This window comes from Urocitellus parryii, unplaced genomic scaffold (genome assembly GCF_045843805.1).
Source record: "Urocitellus parryii isolate mUroPar1 unplaced genomic scaffold, mUroPar1.hap1 Scaffold_37, whole genome shotgun sequence".
Classification (NCBI taxonomy): Eukaryota; Metazoa; Chordata; class Mammalia; order Rodentia; family Sciuridae; genus Urocitellus; species Urocitellus parryii.
This window is the reverse complement of record NW_027553327.1, coordinates 6,451,270-6,468,064: the sequence shown is the minus strand read 5'-3', so window position 1 is coordinate 6,468,064 and position 16,795 is coordinate 6,451,270. Positions and strand designations below refer to the sequence as shown.

The following is a 16,795-nucleotide window of genomic DNA, read 5'->3' as shown; positions in this document are numbered from 1 at the left end:
GGATGTTACTCAAGGAAAATCTCAGGCTAGTTCACATTTTGAATTTAATTATAACAAGTATTGTCTTAATATAACATAATTATAACAAGTGTTGGTGGACTTGACATAACCAAAATTTTCAAATAAAATCCTAGTGAGATGCACATGGAGAAAAGGAGCAATTGGAGTCACTGTGTAGAGAAATCCATCCTGCCTAGTTGAACTAAATAGCAACTAGGAAAAATGCTGATAGTGGCTTTATTTTAGTGTTTTTAAAATTATTATTATTATTATTATTGTTATGATTATGATTATTATTATTATTATTGTGTTTGTGTATGTGTGTGTGTGTTGATGAGGATTGAACCCAGGGCCTTAGGAATGCTATGCAAGTGTTTTGCCAGCTGAGCTATATCCTTAGCCCTTATTTTCATGTTGTCCTACACCTATGCAAGTGAGTTTATAAAACCATTCCAAGATAAAATTTTCTCTTTTTTTTAAAATCTTTTTCATCATTTTTCATCATTCAGGACACATGCCTGTCTGAAAAGTTTGTAGTTCTGTTCCTTTCTCTGGAGGGACTTCTACCCCTTAGCCATGAACAGAGTGTGCTTTTGAGCCACCTTCCAGTAGCTAAGGATCTGTCACTTCCAGGGATGCTTCACCCAAGTTTCATAGCTGGAAACTTTCTCTTTTCCTGTCTTTTCCCATATCCCTCTTTCCTCTCTGCTTCCTGTATAGACTAAAGCAAACAGATAAACTAATCATTAATAGCTGATAACCAGATTCTAGGTCATTGACTTGGGAGGGATGTTATTTTAATAAGGGATGTTTAGAGACACAAATATTAATTTGGAAGAATAAATAATTAATGCTCAAACTTATCTGTGGTAAGATACTAAGAGACATATTTTGGGGGCAGGGTATGTTTCTGAAGCCCCTTGAAAAGCACCTTGTTAAAGACCATTTGATCTGTATATCAAGCTACCTCTAATTATCACACTTAGAGGAAGAGGTCAAATTTGATGATACAGTACATTAATTTAAAGGAGAGACCCTGAAACAAAATGAATGGTTTGAGGTTGTAATATAACTTTCATCCTGCAAATTCACAAAAGAATCTGAACTTAATTAAAGCACAACCTTCCTCTACATGACAAGCAATTGTACTGTTAACATTATAGATGATTATCCAACCTAACATATTTTATTTTTACAGCTTACTCTTTTTATATAAATAGGATACTCATTTCAGGTATACTTACCCCTGAAAACATGAAAAATTTCTTTTGTCACTTGCTTTGTGTATATTGTACGAATTCATTTGTGTTATGTGTTAGGAATTAGTAATTTAGATATAGAAATAATAGTTCCTTATCCATAAAGCAATATAATCCATGTGGGATGGCACCTCAGTGTTAATATTGTTTCTGTTCTATAATTGACTAAATTAACATTCAGTAATATGCTTATGTGCATGCACTTGTAAAATAAATGTAAACTAAAAAGTGCATGGGTCCCATATAATAAAACTTGAGAACTACTGAATATCTCAAAAGAGAATACATAAATGATAAAATCTACAACATACTTGCATAAGAATATTGTGCAGTGCAAATATATTGAACTTTCTCAAATTCATCAATGAATTTAATAATAATTTAATTCAAATTTAAAAATCAACAGAACTTTTTAAACTTAAAGTTATACTAAAAGTTTTAGGTTAACATATTTTCAAAAAAGGCTAGAAGGATCTCTGGGGTGCAGAGAAGAAAACAAAGAGGATCATGTAATACTATCATGAAAAAAATAGATTAGAAAGGTAGAATAAAATTATAAGAGGACATGATAAGAGAAATCACTGGGAGTATGGAAATAAACACTAATGCATATGAAAATTTGGTTATTATATAAGTAATATTTGAAATAAATTGAATAAACACAACTGGTTAGCTATTTGAAGGAAAAAAATCTGGGCTCTTACTAATTATTTCTACCAAAATAAATTTCAAGTAGATCAAAATTTTAAAGTGAAAAATGAAACTATAAAAGTTCTAGAAGGCAAATTTATTAATAAAGTTGATAAGACTTTTCCCATCAGGATGCAAATCCCAGAAATAACAAAGCAAAGATTGAAAACAATTAGGTAAGGATACTGTAAATAACATCAAAAGGAAAAAAAAATCTGACAAAAAATTACATAGCATGCATTCTTAATTTTCAAAGAAAACATTCAGTTTATCAATTTTAAAACATGATTGCCACAATCAAAAAATGAGTGAAAATCTAGAAAACTATTTTCTTAGGAAAACTTATATTGATGTTGATATCCTGGTTGTGATATTGTAATATAGTTTTGCAAGATGTTACCACTGGGCAAATCAGAGTAGAAGATGCACAGGATTCTTGCATTTTTTAAAAAAACTACATGAGAATTTGTAATGACCTCAAAATTAAAAGTTTAATTTAATTTTAAAAAGCAGAAAAAATTAGGAAAGGCAATTTATCGAAAAAGAAATTTCTAATGCTCAATAGAGGAAAATATATTTAAGCCAATACACCAGTGAAAAGGGATGAAAAATATTTTTCCTCTCCTACCAATTTAATAAAACTTTAAAATGCTTAATACCTAGTGCTGATAAGGGTGAGAGTGTTAGGAAAGATCGCTAATTCACTACTGTTGGACACATACATTTTGTACAAATAGGCTACATACATAAACAAATTTTAAATGCATATGCTCTTGGCACACTGAGGTAATTTATTTGATGAGTACCCCAGTAAAATTTTTCAAATATAGGTCATATATTCCTTACCCCAAATGCTTGGGACCAAAGCAATTTTGAATTTTGGAATATTTTATATAATTAAATATCTTTGGGAGGACAATCAAGTCTAAACACTATTTCATTTATATTTCATATGTAGCTTAAACACATACCTGGAAGTAATTTATACAATATTTTCAGTATCCCAGTGTTTTGACTGACATATCACATGAGGTCAGGTATGAAATTTTCTACTTGTAGCATCATTTGGGCCCCTAAAGAGTTCCAGATTTGGAGCATTTCAGATTTTAAGAGTGGGGATATTCAACTTATATACATGTATAAAGAGACTTATAACAGCACTGTAATAATGAAAAATTGGAAACAACAGAAGGGCACATTAATGGGAAAATATAGACTAAAGGAATGTTGGCAGTTATTAAAAAGAATGCATCAAATATTTTGTGCTAATAGTATACATCATCAAAAGTAAGAGAAGGGCTGCGGCCATAGTTCAGTAGTGGAGCACTTGCCTAGCCCATGGGAGATCCTGGGTTTGAAACCCAGCACAGCCAAGAAAAAAAGTAAGGGGAAGAAACACACATATAAACAAAAACAAAAGCAATGTGTCTAAATATCTTTTTTGAATTTTCTTTTAGGTAGGTTTTAAATTTTTTGAATAAATGAAAGGGAGAGTGCTACCTAAGTAAGTAGAGTTCCCCCCCCCACCCCCGCGCGGTACTCGCCCCCCTCCCCCCGCACGGTCCTCGTCTTCGCCCCCACCCCCCCTCCTCGCTCTCGCCCCCCCTGCTATGTCCTCGCCCTTGCCCCCCCTGCTGGGTCCTCGCCCTCGCCCCCCCCTCAGTCCTCGCCCTCGCCCACCCCCCCTCGGTCCTCGCCCCCCCTGCTGGGTCCTCGCCCTCGCCCCCCCCCCTCTTCGCCCTCGCCACCCCCCCCACGGTCCTCAGCCTCGGGGCCCCGCCCCCCCACAGGTCCTCGCCCTCGCCACCCCCCCCCCCCCCCGCGGTCCTCGCCCTCGCAACCCCCCCCCACGGTCCTCGCTCTCGGAGCCCCTCCCCCCCCGCCCGCACCCCCCGCCCCCCCCCGCGGTCCTCGCCCTCAGCCCCCCGTCCTCGCCCCACCCCCGTCCTCGCCCTCCGCCCCCCCTCCCGCTGGGTCCTCGCCCTCGCCCCCTCCCTCCCCCATGGGTCCTCGCCTTCCGCCCCCCCCTCGGTCCTCGCCCTCCGCCACCCGTCCTCGCTCTCGGCCCCGCCCCCCCCGTCCTCCCGTCCTCGCCCTCGGCCCCCCCCCCCCGCGCGATCCCCGCCCTGCCCCCGCTATCCCCAGTGCGCAAGCTCGGCCGCCCCAGTGCACATGCCCTGGGCTCCAGAACCTGTTAGCCGCTGCCCAGCCCGGCCTCTGCTGGCTGCTCGGCTTGGACTTCTTACAGGCCCAGCGGTGAGTTCCCCCCCTCCCCCCACCCCCGCGCGGTCCTCGCCCTCGGCCCCCTCCCCCCCCTGCGCGGTCCTCACCCTCGGCCCCCCCCTTTGTCCTCGCCCCACCCCCGTCCTCGCCCTCGGCCCACCCCTCCCGCTGGGTCCTTGCCCCTCCCCCCTGGGTCCTCACCTTCCGCCCCCCCTTCGGTCCTCGCCTTCGCAGTTCACCCCCGTCCTCGCCCCCCGCCCACCTCCCGTCCTCGCCCTCCGCCCCCCCCTCGTCCTCGCCCTCGGCCCCCCCTCCCCCCCCCGCGATCCCCGCCCTGCCCCCGCTATCCCCAGTGCGCAGGCCCGGCCGCTCCAGTGCGCATGCCCTGCGCTCTGGATCCTGTTAGCCGCTGCCCAGCCAGGCCTCTGCTGGCTGCTCGGCTTGGTTACGGCCCGGCGGTGAGTACCCCCCCCCCCCGCGCGGTCCTCGCCCTCGGCCCCCTCCACCCCCAGCGCGGTCCTCGCCCTCCGCCCCCCCCTCGGTCCTTGCCTTCGCGGTCCACCCCCGTCCTTGCCCTCCGGGCCCCCCCCCGTCCTCGCCCTGGGGGGCCCCCCTGCGCGATCCCAGCCCTGCCCACGCTATCCCCACTGCGCAGGCCCGGCCGCCCCAGTGCGCATGCCCTGGGCTCTGGATCCTGTTAGCCGCTGCCCAGCCCGGCCTCTGCTGGCTGCTCGGATTGGACTTCTTACCGCCCAGCGGTGAGTTTCCCCCCCCCCACCCCCGCGCGGTCCTCGCCCTCGGCCCCCCCCCCCTGCGTGGTCCTCGCCCTCGGCCCCCCCGCGCGGTCCTCTCCCTCGGCCCCCCTGCGCGGTCCTCGCCCTCGGCCCCCCCCTGGGTCCTCGCCTTCGCGGTCCACCACCGTCCTCGCCCTCCGCGACCTCCGCCCCCCCCTGTCCTCGCCCTCCGTCCCCCCCCGTCCTCGCCCTCGGTGGGCCTGTCCTCGCCCTCGGGGGCCCCCCCTGTCCTCGCCCTCGGCCCCCCCGTGCGATCCCCGCCCCGTCCTTGCCCTTGGCCCCCCCTCCCGCTGGGTCCTCGCCCTCGCCCCCCCCGCTGGGTCCTTGCCTTCTGCCCCCCCCAGTCCTCGCCTTCGCGGTCCACCCCCGTCCTCGCCCTCCGCCCCCCCCGTCCTCGTCCTCGCTCTCTGCCCCCCCCTCCCGCCCTCGGCCCCCCGTCCTCGCCCTCGGCCGCCCCCCCCCCCCGCGATCCCCGCCCTGCCCCTGCTATCCCCAGTGTGCAGGCCCGGCCGCTCCAGTGCGCATGCCCTGCGCTCTGGATCCTGTTAGCCGCTGCCCAGCCAGGCCTCTGCTGGCTGCTCGGCTTGGTTACGGCCCGGCGGTGAGTTCCCCCCCCCCCGCGCGGTCCTCGCCCTCGGCCCCCTCCACCCCCAGCGCGGTCCTCGCCCTCCGCCCCCCCCTCGGTCCTTGCCTTCGCGGTCCACCCCCGTCCTTGCCCTCCGGGCCCCCCCGTCCTCGCCCTGGGGGGCCCCCCTGCGCGATCCCAGCCCTGCCCCCGCTATCCCCACTGCGCAGGCCCGGCCGCCCCAGTGCGCATGCCCTGGGCTCCGGATCCTGTTAGCCGCTGCCCAGCCCGGCCTCTGCTGGCTGCTCGGATTGGACTTCTTACGGCCCAGCGGTGAGTTTCCCCCCCCACCCCCGCGCGGTCCTCGCCCTCGGCCCCCTCCCCCCCTGCGTGGTCCTCGCCCTCGGCCCCCCCGCGCGGTCCTCTCCCTCGGCCCCCCGCGCGGTCCTCGCCCTCGGCCCCCCTGCGCGGTCCTCGCCCTCGGCCCCCCCCTGGGTCCTCGCCTTCGCGGTCCACCACCGTCCTCGCCCTCCGCGACCTCCGCCCCCCCGTCCTCGCCCTCCGCCCCCCCGTCCTCGCCCTCGGTGGGCCTGTCCTCGCCCTCGGGGGCCCCCCCTGTCCTCGCCCTCGGCCCCCCCCGCGCGATCCCCGCCCCGTCCTCGCCCTTGGCCCCCCCTCCCGCTGGGTCCTCGCCCTCGCCCCCCCCCCCCCGCTGGGTCCTTGCCTTCTGCCCCCCCCTCAGTCCTCGCCTTCGCGGTTCACCCCCGTCCTCGCCCTCCGCCCCCCCCCGTCCTCGTCCTCGCTCTCTGCCCCCCCCCTCCCGCCCTCGGCCCCCCGTCCTCGCCCTCGGCCGCCCCCCCCCCGCGATCCCCGCCCTGCCCCCGCTATCCCCAGTGTGCAGGCCCGGCCGCTCCAGTGCGCATGCCCTGCGCTCTGGATCCTGTTAGCCGCTGCCCAGCCAGGCCTCTGCTGGCTGCTCGGCTTGGTTACGGCCCGGCGGTGAGTTCCCCCCCCCCCCCCCCCGCGCGGTCCTCGCCCTCGGCCCCCTCCACCCCCAGCGCGGTCCTCGCCCTCCGCCCCCCCCTCGGTCCTTGCCTTCGCGGTCCACCCCCGTCCTTGCCCTCCGGGGCCCCCCGTCCTCGCCCTGGGGGGCCCCCCTGCGCGATCCCAGCCCTGCCCCCGCTATCCCCACTGCGCAGGCCCGGCCGCCCCAGTGCGCATGCCCTGGGCTCCGGATCCTGTTAGCCGCTGCCCAGCCCGGCCTCTGCTGGCTGCTCGGATTGGACTTCTTACGGCCCAGCGGTGAGTTTCCCCCCCCCACCCCCGCGCGGTCCTCGCCCTCGGCCCCCTCCCCCCCTGCGTGGTCCTCGCCCTCGGCCCCCCTGCGCGGTCCTCGCCCTCGGCCCCCCCCGGGTCCTCGCCTTCGCGGTCCACCACCGTCCTCGCCCTCCGCGACCTCCGCCCCCCCCTGTCCTCGCCCTCCGCCCCCCGTCCTCGCCCTCGGTGGGCCTGTCCTCGCCCTCGGGGCCCCCCCTGTCCTCGCCCTCGGCCCCCCCCCCCGCGCGATCCCCGTCCCGTCCTCGCCCTTGGCCCCCCCTCCCGCTGGGTCCTCGCCCTCGCCCCCCCCCCCGCTGGGTCCTTGCCTTCTGTCCCCCCCTCAGTCCTCGCCTTCGCGGTCCACCCCCGTCCTCGCACTCCGCCCCCCCCCCGTCCTCGTCCTCGCTCTCTGCCCCCCCCTCCCGTCCTCGGCCCCCCGTCCTCGCCCTCGGCCGCCCCCCCCCCACGCGATCCCCGCCCTGCCCCCGCTATCCCCAGTGCGCAGGCCCAGCCGCTCCAGTGCGCATGCCCTGGGCTCTGGATCCTGTTGGCCGCTGCCCAGCCAGGCCTCTGCTGGCTGCTCGGTTTGGACTTCTTACGGCCCAGCGGTGAGTTTCCCCCCCCCCACCCCCGCACGGTCCTCGCCCTCGGCCCCCTCCCCCCCCGCGCGGTCCTCGCCCTCCGCCCCCCCTCGGTCCTTGCCTTCGCGGTCCACCCCCGTCCTTGCCCTCCTGCCCCCCCCCTCCTCGCCCTCGGGGCCCCCGTCCTCGCTCTCGCCCCCCCCCTGCGCGATCCCAGCCCTGCCCCCGCTATCCCCAGTGCGCAGGCCCGGCCGCCCCAGTGCGCATGCCCTGGGCTCCGGATCCTGTTAGCCGCTGCCCAGCCCGGCCTCTGCTGGCTGCTCGGATTGGACTTCTTACGGCCCAGCGGTGAGTTTCCCCCCCCCACCCCCGCGCGGTCCTCGCCCCCGGCCCCCTCCCCCCCTGCGTGGTCCTCGCCCTCGCCCCCCCCCCGCGGTCCTCGCCCTCCGCCCCCCGCGCGGTCCTCGCCCTCGGCCCCCCCGCGCGGTCCTCGCCCTCGGCCCCCCCTTGGGTCCTCGCCTTCGCGGTCCACCACCGTCCTCGCCCTCTGCGATCTCCGCCCCCCCCTGTCCTCGCCCTCCGCCCCCCGTCCTCGCCCTCGGGGGGCCGTCCTCGCCCTCGGGCCCCCCCTGTCCTCGCACTCGGGGGCCCCCCCTGTCCTCGCCCTCGGCCCCCCGCGATCCCCGCCCCGTCCTCGCCCTCGGCCCCCCCTCCCGCTGGGTCCTCGCCCTCGCCCCCCGTCCTCGCCTTCTGCCCCCCCCCTCGGTCCTCGCCTTCGCGGTCCACCCCCGTCCTCGCCCTCCGCCCCCCCCGTCCTCGTCCTCGCTCTCTGCCCCCCCCCTCCCGCCCTCGGCCCCCCGTCCTCGCCCTCGGCCGCCCCCCCCCGCGATCCCCGCCCTGCCCCCGCTATCCCCAGTGTGCAGGCCCGGCCGCTCCAGTGCGCATGCCCTGCGCTCTGGATCCTGTTAGCCGCTGCCCAGCCAGGCCTCTGCTGGCTGCTCGGCTTGGTTACGGCCCGGCGGTGAGTTCCCCCCCCGCGCGGTCCTCGCCCTCGGCCCCCTCCACCCCCAGCGCGGTCCTCGCCCTCCGCCCCCCCCTCGGTCCTTACCTTCGCGGTCCACCCCCGTCCTTGCCCTCCGGGGCCCCCCGTCCTCGCCCTGGGGGGCCCCCTTGCGCGATCCCAGCCCTGCCCCCGCTATCCCCACTGCGCAGGCCCGGCCGCCCCAGTGCGCATGCCCTGGGCTCCGGATCCTGTTAGCCGCTGCCCAGCCCGGCCTCTGCTGGCTGCTCGGATTGGACTTCTTATGGCCCAGCGGTGAGTTTCCCCCCCCCACCCCCGCGCGGTCCTCGCCCTCGGCCCCCTCCCCCCCTGCGTGGTCCTCGCCCTCAGCCCCCCCCTGGGTCCTCGCCTTCGCGGTCCACCACCGTCCTCGCCCTCCGCGACCTCCGCCCCCCCCTGTCCTCGCCCTCCGCCCCCCGTCCTCGCCCTCGGTGGGCCTGTCCTCGCCCTCGGGGGCCCCCCCTGTCCTCGCCCTCGGCCCCCCCCGCGCGATCCCCGCCCCGTCCTCGCCCTTGGCCCCCCCTCCCGCTGGGTCCTCGCCCTCGCCCCCCCCCGCTGGGTCCTTGCCTTCTGCCCCCCCCTCAGTCCTCGCCTTCGCGGTCCACCCCCGTCCTCGCCCTCCGCGCCCCCCGTCCTCGTCCTCGCTCTCTGCCCCCCCCTCCCGTCCTCGGCCCCCCGTCCTCGCCCTCGGCCGCCCCCCCCACGCGATCCCCGCCCTGCCCCCGCTATCCCCAGTGCGCAGGCCCAGCCGCTCCAGTGCGCATGCCCTGGGCTCTGGATCCTGTTGGCCGCTGCCCAGCCAGGCCTCTGCTGGCTGCTCGGTTTGGACTTCTTACGGCCCAGCGGTGAGTTCCCCCCCCCCCACCCCCGCACGGTCCTCGCCCTCGGCCCCCTCCCCCCCCGCGCGGTCCTCGCCCTCCGCCCCCCCTCGGTCCTTGCCTTCGCGGTCCACCCCCGTCCTTGCCCTCCGGCCCCCCCCCTCCTCGCCCTCGTTGCCCCCGTCCTCGCTCTCGCCCCCCCCTGCGCGATCCCAGCCCTGCCCCCGCTATCCCCAGTGCGCAGGCCCGGCCGCCCCAGTGCGCATGCCCTGGGCTCCGGATCCTGTTAGCCGCTGCCCAGCCCGGCCTCTGCTGGCTGCTCGGATTGGACTTCTTACGGCCCAGCGGTGAGTTTCCCCCCCCACCCCCGCGCGGTCCTCGCCCCCGGCCCCCTCCCCCCCTGCGTGGTCCTCGCCCTCGCCCCCCCCCCGCGGTCCTCGCCCTCGGCCCCCCGCGCGGTCCTCGCCCTCGGCCCCCCTGGGTCCTCGCCTTCGCGGTCCACCACCGTCCTCGCCCTCTGCGATCTCCGCCCCCCCCTGTCCTCGCCCTCTGCCCCCCGTCCTCGCCCTCGGGGGGCCGTCCTCGCCCTCGGGCCCCCCCTGTCCTCGCACTCGGGGGCCCCCCCTGTCCTCGCCCTCGGCCCCCCCGCGATCCCCGCCCCGTCCTCGCCCTCGGCCCCCCCTCCCGCTGGGTCCTCGCCCTCGCCCCCCCCGGTCCTCGCCTTCTGCCCCCCCCCTCGGTCCTCGCCTTCGCGGTCCACCCCTGTCCTCGCCCTCCGCCCCCTCCCCTGTCCTCTCCTCGCTCTCTGCCCCCGTCCTCCCGTCCTCGGCCCCCCGTCCTCGCCCTCGGCCGCCCCCCCCCCACGCGATCCCCGCCCTGCCCCCGCTATCCCCTGTGCTCAGGCCCGGCCGCTCCAGTGCGCATGCCCTGGGGTCCGGATCCTGTTAGCTGCTGCCCAGCCCGGCCTCTGCTGGCTGCTCGGCTTGGACTTCTTACCGCCCGGCGGTGAGTCTCTCCCCCCGTCCTTGCCCTCGGCCCCCTCCCCCCTGCGCGGTCCTCGCCTTCGCAGTCCACCCCCGTCTTCGCCCTCCACCCCCCCTTCCCCGTCCTCGCTCTCGGCCCCCGTCCTAGCTCTCGCCCCCCCCCCCGCGCGATCCCCGCCCTGCCCCCGCTATCCCCAGTGCTCAGGCCCGGCCGCTCCAGTGCGCATGCCCTGGGGTCCGGATCCTGTTAGCCGCTGCCCAGCCCGGCCTCTGCTGGCTGCTCGGCTTGGACTTCTTACAGCCGGGCGGTGAGTTTCCTGCGTGAGCAGCGGCGGGGGCGTTCTCCTGCGCCAGTGCGGGTGAAGTTCCACGCCCCCACTTTGCTGTGACCTTTGCGGGCTCGCTGGCGGGTGCGGGCGGCTAGCGTCTGCTCGGGGCGGAGGGACTCCGTGCTGCGGGAGGGAGAGCTCCTTGTCAATTTTTTTGTGCGACCAACCATGCCAGGAGCCTGTGGCGCGCGGGCAGCGGGCGCGGGGACCCTGGCGAGGCAGAGCTATGGATGGACCGGATCGGGGCCTTGGACTGCTCAAAAAGCTGCGGTCACGGTCGCAGCGAGACCGGGAGATGCGCTCCCGGGTCCGTCTGGGGGCCGGCTGGACTCGGGCGCCCTGGCTCGCTTCGTCATGGGCTCGGACAAGGAAGACAGTGGGAAGCCCAGGTCCTCCTCTGGGTCCTGCCCAGACCCCCAGCGGAGGAAGCGGAGCGAGTCCACCTTGGCCAAAGAGGACATCATCGATGGGTTTGCCAGGACCAGCTTTGTCCCTTTTGAAGCACTGGAGGTAAGCGACCCCTCCCCCCTGTCTGCCTTTACACACAAAAATTGGAAAAAAAAATGGTTTCTGTGTTCTTTCCAGAAACAGCACTGTTACTTGCACTTGGCTTCTGCTCCTAACTTTGCCACTCTGTATGTATTTAACACTAAGCAAATTTCATAATTCTTTGTACCTCATTTAAAAGGTGTTGAATGTATAGGTTGCTACTATACCTTCCAGCAGTGGAAGTCTGTGATTTTACAGATGATTGAGTGCTCTGAATAAGATTAAGAAAGCTTTTTTTTTACAGTGTCTACAGGTCAATCCAAAGTGCTGTAAGTGTCCTCAGCTTTTAGGTTGTTTGGTATCATTGGAAACTATAGTATGGAGTTGTTTTTTAAAATAGGCTCAAATTTTCACTTGTCTTACTGTTTCACTTTGACTTGTAGTGATACCTACATAGAACTTTAGGGAAGATGGGTTAACTAGTGCAGAGGATGACAAGATGTCTGGAAAAATCATTATTTGAAATACTCTCCAGATAAATAAATAAATATTCTCCCAGTATTAGGGATTGAACTTAAGGGTGCTCTTCACTGAGCTACATCCCCAGCCCTTGTAAGAATTGCTTTATTTTGAGGCATGGTCTTGCTACATTGCCCAAGTTGGCCTTGAACTTGTGATCCTCCTGCCTCAGCCTCCTCCATAGCTAGGATTGCAGGCATGTGCCACCATGCTTGGCACTCTGGTTATATTGTTTATTGTGCTGCCATATGAATTTTCTACCTGTTCTTCTAACTAAACTTAATTGTGTGTATGTATATATATTTATTTATTAGGGGATTCTATCTTAAAATGAAATAGCGGTATAAAAAAGAAAAACCACAAGTATTACAGAAAGTCTTTAAATAGATATTGGTTTTAGTTTTACCATGTATAACCTGTGTATCTTTGTGCAAGTTATTCAAATCTCTGATCACCTGGCTCCTTGGATGTGAATTCGAGTGATAACATTGCTTATATTTCTTTATATCTATAGAGCAAATGCTGGCATTACTCAAATAAGAAGGGCTTAGAATTATAACTGTTGATAACTCCTTCAAAAAGATGTTCTAAAAAGTAAAATGGGCCTATGAAAAATTCTTTAAACATGAAGTCCTATCCACCTGTTCATCATTATTAATTGTTACTATTGTTAGGCTTTTCATGCAGAATGCATGCTACTTAATTAATATTTGGATTATCAGATATGAGTTTTCATTTGTGGAATACAGTTTTTCTTTAATGTTATCAAGACATATTGCATTAATATTTATTGGTACTATCTTTGCCTTCCTAGAGAAGTCCCTACATTATCATGATTCATTTCATTTATTGAACGTTTATTTTAAATAAACATTTAAGAATGTATATTTACTATGCTCTGCTTTAGCTATATCAAATTTTGACACACAGTGCTTTGTTTTCAATGTCATTGAAATTACATTGTGATTTGCTATAAAACCCTTGTTTTTTTTGTAAAAGAATGCTTTTGAAATTTATTCCTGTCCTAATTTTTTTTTATTTGCAATTGGTTTGTTGACAAAACCAGGTCATTTGTTTTATAGTTTGTCTTACTCAAAATTTTGGTGATGTATCCTTGTCACATGTTTCTTTGTCCCCTCTATTTCCTGAAATTTGACTATTAAATCTAGAGCCTTAATCAGGTTTTAGTGACACATCTCTGGCAAGAATATAGTAGCCAGGCATGGTGGCACTCGCCTGTAGTTTCATCTACGCTGCAGGCTGAGGTAGGAGAATTGGTTGAGCCCAGGAGTCAGCCTGTACAACATAGGGAGACTCTGCCTCCAAAAAATAGAGAAAAAAGAAAGAAAACTTCATAGGTATTATTTTTGTGTTACCATTAACTGACAGTAACATGTTATCATCTTTTCTAATGTTAGAAAACAATTATTGTCTGCATCTTAAACAGTAATTGATAAAGGACAAGAGTGTATGTAAACATTACTTTTAACTGTTTGTTGAGATATTTCTATAAAACAAACTCACTCATATCAGCAATTTGACTCCCTAGATCAAATTCAGTCAGAAAAGGTCATGAAAATGGGATAATTTCTTTCTCTTTACATGCTTTTTTTAAATAATGGTCTTGTTCTCTAGCATGAACATGATGAAGCGTTCTTTTCTTAGTATCATTATGAAAGCACAGAATGAAACTTATGTGATTGTTTCAATTATGGAATCATGACACCAAATTTGTTCAGATTTTTGCATTAGAAACCATCCTGAGTCCCTCTAACATGAACTCCAATATATTTTCACAGTTTTCTTAATTGTTTCAAGATCATCTTGTGCATTTTTATTACTATTATTATTATCAATATATATTATACAAAATATTGGGTCTTACTCTGACATTTCCATATATACATGTATCATATTTTGATCATGTCTACCCTCCATTCTACTTTCTCTTGCTCTTTGCCCACCCCCCAGTATCCTTCCCCCTTCCCAGTAATTTCTTTTCTCCTTCAATTCATCTCCTTCCCACTTTTTACCCTTTGAAAAAACACTAAGGAATGGTCTATTTGGATTTTTTTTTGGTGTTGGTGGTGGGGAGGGGGGAACTAGGGATTGAAGCCAGGGGTACTTAGCCATTGACATCCCCTATTTATTTTTACTTTGAGACAGGGTCTCACTAAGTTGCTAGGGCCTTGCTTAGTTGCTGAGGCTGGCCTTGAACTTTTGGTGCTCCTACTTCAGCCTCCCATACTGCTGGGATTACAGGTATGCACCACTATGCCCAGCTCTAGTTGTATTTTATGGTAAATCTATTTTTAGTTTTTTTGAAGAATCTGTAAACGGTTTTCCATACCAGCTATAATAATTTACATTTTCATCAACAGTTTATGCAGATTCATATTTTTTCCGCATTTCAACTAGCATTTGTTATTTTATTTTTTGCTTTTGCTTTGGTTTGTTGATTTATATGACAAGAGCCATTCTGAATAGGGTGACAGGAATCTCCATGTAGTTTTTTGTGATTTATTAAGGCTAAAGATATTATTTTTACATATATTTGTTGTCTTGTATTTGTATTCTTTTGAGAAATGTCTGTTCAGTTCATTGGTCCAGTTACTGATTGGAATATTTGTTCTTTCTGAAGATTAATTCTCTGTCAGATGAATAGCTGGCAAAGATTTTCCCCCATTCTATAGATTTTCTCTTCACTCTCTTGGTGGTTTCCTTTGCTGTGCAGCAGTTTTGATTTATTGTAATCGTATTTGTCAATTGTTGCTTTTGTTTCCTGAGATATCAGAGTACTATTCAGGAAATCATTGCCTGTCCCAGTATTTTGAAGTGTTTCCTATATGTTTTCTTCCAGTAGTTTCAAAGTTTTATGTCTTAAATTAAGATTTTGATCCATTTTGAGTTGATTTTTCTTCAGGGTGATTGAAATCTAGTTTCAGTCATCTGCATGTGGATATCCAGTTGTCTCAGTATAATTGTTGAAAAGGCTTTTCTCCAGTATATGACTTTTGGCACTTTATTGAGATCAGCTGTCTGAAGATACATGGGTTTATTTCTGGGTCCTCAATTCATTCATATATATATATATATATATATATATATATATATATATATATATGAGAGAGAGAGAGAAATTGCAATGAAAATTGTATTATCTGTAAACAGGGAGATATATGTTATTTATATTTATATTCTCTTTTTTTAATATTTATTTTTTTAGTGGTAGTTGGACACAATACCTTTATTTTAATGTGGTAATGAGGATCGAACCCAGGGCCTCACAAGTGCTAGGCAAGTACTTTGTTGCTAAGCCATAACTCCAGCCCCTTTATATTCTTTTTTGTTGTATCCATGGATATCTGTTTTTATGTCTACACCAGGTTTTTTTAATTAAAATAGCTCTGTAGTATACTTTATTTATTTGCTTGTTTAGTCATTTGTTTATTTTTTGCATTACAATTCTTAATACACCTTTATACCACAATTTATCATATCTTTAATTGTATATAAGGTATGTTGACACCAAATTCACATCTTCATATTTTGTATACTGATGAGGGTCTCTATAGTATATTTTAAAATAAAGGATTACAATGCCTACATCCTTAGTCCTTTTGCTCAGAATGATTTTGATTATTTGTGGTCTTTGTTCATTCCAGATGAATTTTAGGATTTTTTTTTCTATTTCTGTGAAGAAATGTGAAAGATGTCATTGGTATTTTGATTGTGATTGCATTGAATCCATAGATCACTTTCAGTACTATGGCTGTCTTAACAATATTAATTCTTCCAATCCATGAACATGGAGGATCTTTACATCTTCTTCTCTCTAATCTCTTTCTTCACTACTTTCCAATTTTCACTGTAGCAATCTTTCGACTCCTTGTTCAAGAAACACTGATTTCTTTCTCAGTCCATTCATTATTGATATATAGAAAAGCTATTGATTTTTGTATATTGATATTGTATCCCTACTACTTTGCTGAATTTATTTATCAGTTTTGAGTTCTTTGGTGGAATCTTCAGGATTTTCTCAGAATATAATTGTATTATCTGCAAATAGGGATAATTCAACTTCCTCCTCTCATATTTATATCACTTTATATATTTTTCTTACCTAATTGCTCTGGCTAAAATTTCAAGCAATGTACTGAATGAAAAGGTTGAGAATAGATACTCTATTTCCTGATTTTAGAGGAAATGCTTTCAGTTTTTCCCCATTCAGAATGATGATGGATATAGGTTTATCATATATAGCTTTTATTATAATAAAGTATCTTCTTTCTATATCTAATTATTCAGAACTTAATCATGAAGGACTGTTGAATTTTACCAAGGACTTTTTCTGCATCTGTTGAGATGATCATGTGATGTTTATTCTTGATTCTATTTATGTGCTGTATGCTGTATTACATTTATTGATTCATATATATTGAGCAATCATTGCATCCTAGGAATGAAACCAACTTGATCATGATATATGCTCTTTTTAATGTGCTGTTGAATTCCATTTGAAAGTATTTTATTGAGGATATATATCATCTATGTTCATCAGGGACATTGGTCTATAGTTTTTTTGTTGTTGTTGTATCCTCATCAAGTTTTGGTAACAGGGTGATACATTGCAGAATGAGTTTGAAAGGGTTTCTTTCCATTTTAATTCATGGAATAGTTTGAGGAGCATTGGTGGTAGTTCTTTAAAAATCTGGTAAAAATTCATCAATGAATCTGGTTCTTATACTTTTTTGTTGGGAAACTCTTTATTACTGCTTCAATCTCATTGCTTATTATTGATCTATTTAGATTTTTTATGTCCTATTGGTTCGATTGTGGTAGGTCATCTGGGCCCAGAAATTTGTTAATTTCTTCTAGAATTTCCAGTGTATTGGTATATAGTTTTACTCAATATTGCTAATGATCCCATGAATTTCAGTGATATGTGTCATATTATCCTTTTTTCATATCTTTATTTGTTTGGGTTTTCTTTTTTTTTTGGTTTGTTTAGCTAAGTATTTGTCAATTTTGTTTATCTTTTCAAAGAACCACCTTTTAGTTTAATTGATCCTTTCTATTCTTTCTATTCATTTATTTCCTGTTCTGATATTTATGATTTATTTCCTGCTACTGATTTTGGATTTGGTTTGCTCCTGTTTTTGTAATGC

At 52.7% G+C, this 16,795-nt stretch overlaps 1 protein-coding gene across 1 annotated transcript in view; it reads left to right on the top strand.

The window, feature by feature from the left end:
- The first annotated feature begins 4,552 nt into the window (after positions 1-4,552).
- The window catches only part of LOC144252170 (adhesion G-protein coupled receptor V1-like), a 102,996-nt gene continuing 90,753 nt past the window's right edge, over positions 4,553-16,795 (top strand). The window contains 8 exon segments of the mRNA XM_077794676.1: positions 4,553-4,630; positions 5,463-5,567; positions 6,426-6,530; positions 7,347-7,456; positions 8,346-8,450; positions 9,225-9,334; positions 10,903-11,129; positions 11,413-11,437. Coding sequence (XP_077650802.1) covers positions 4,553-4,630; positions 5,463-5,567; positions 6,426-6,530; positions 7,347-7,456; positions 8,346-8,450; positions 9,225-9,334; positions 10,903-11,129; positions 11,413-11,437 — 865 coding nt within the window.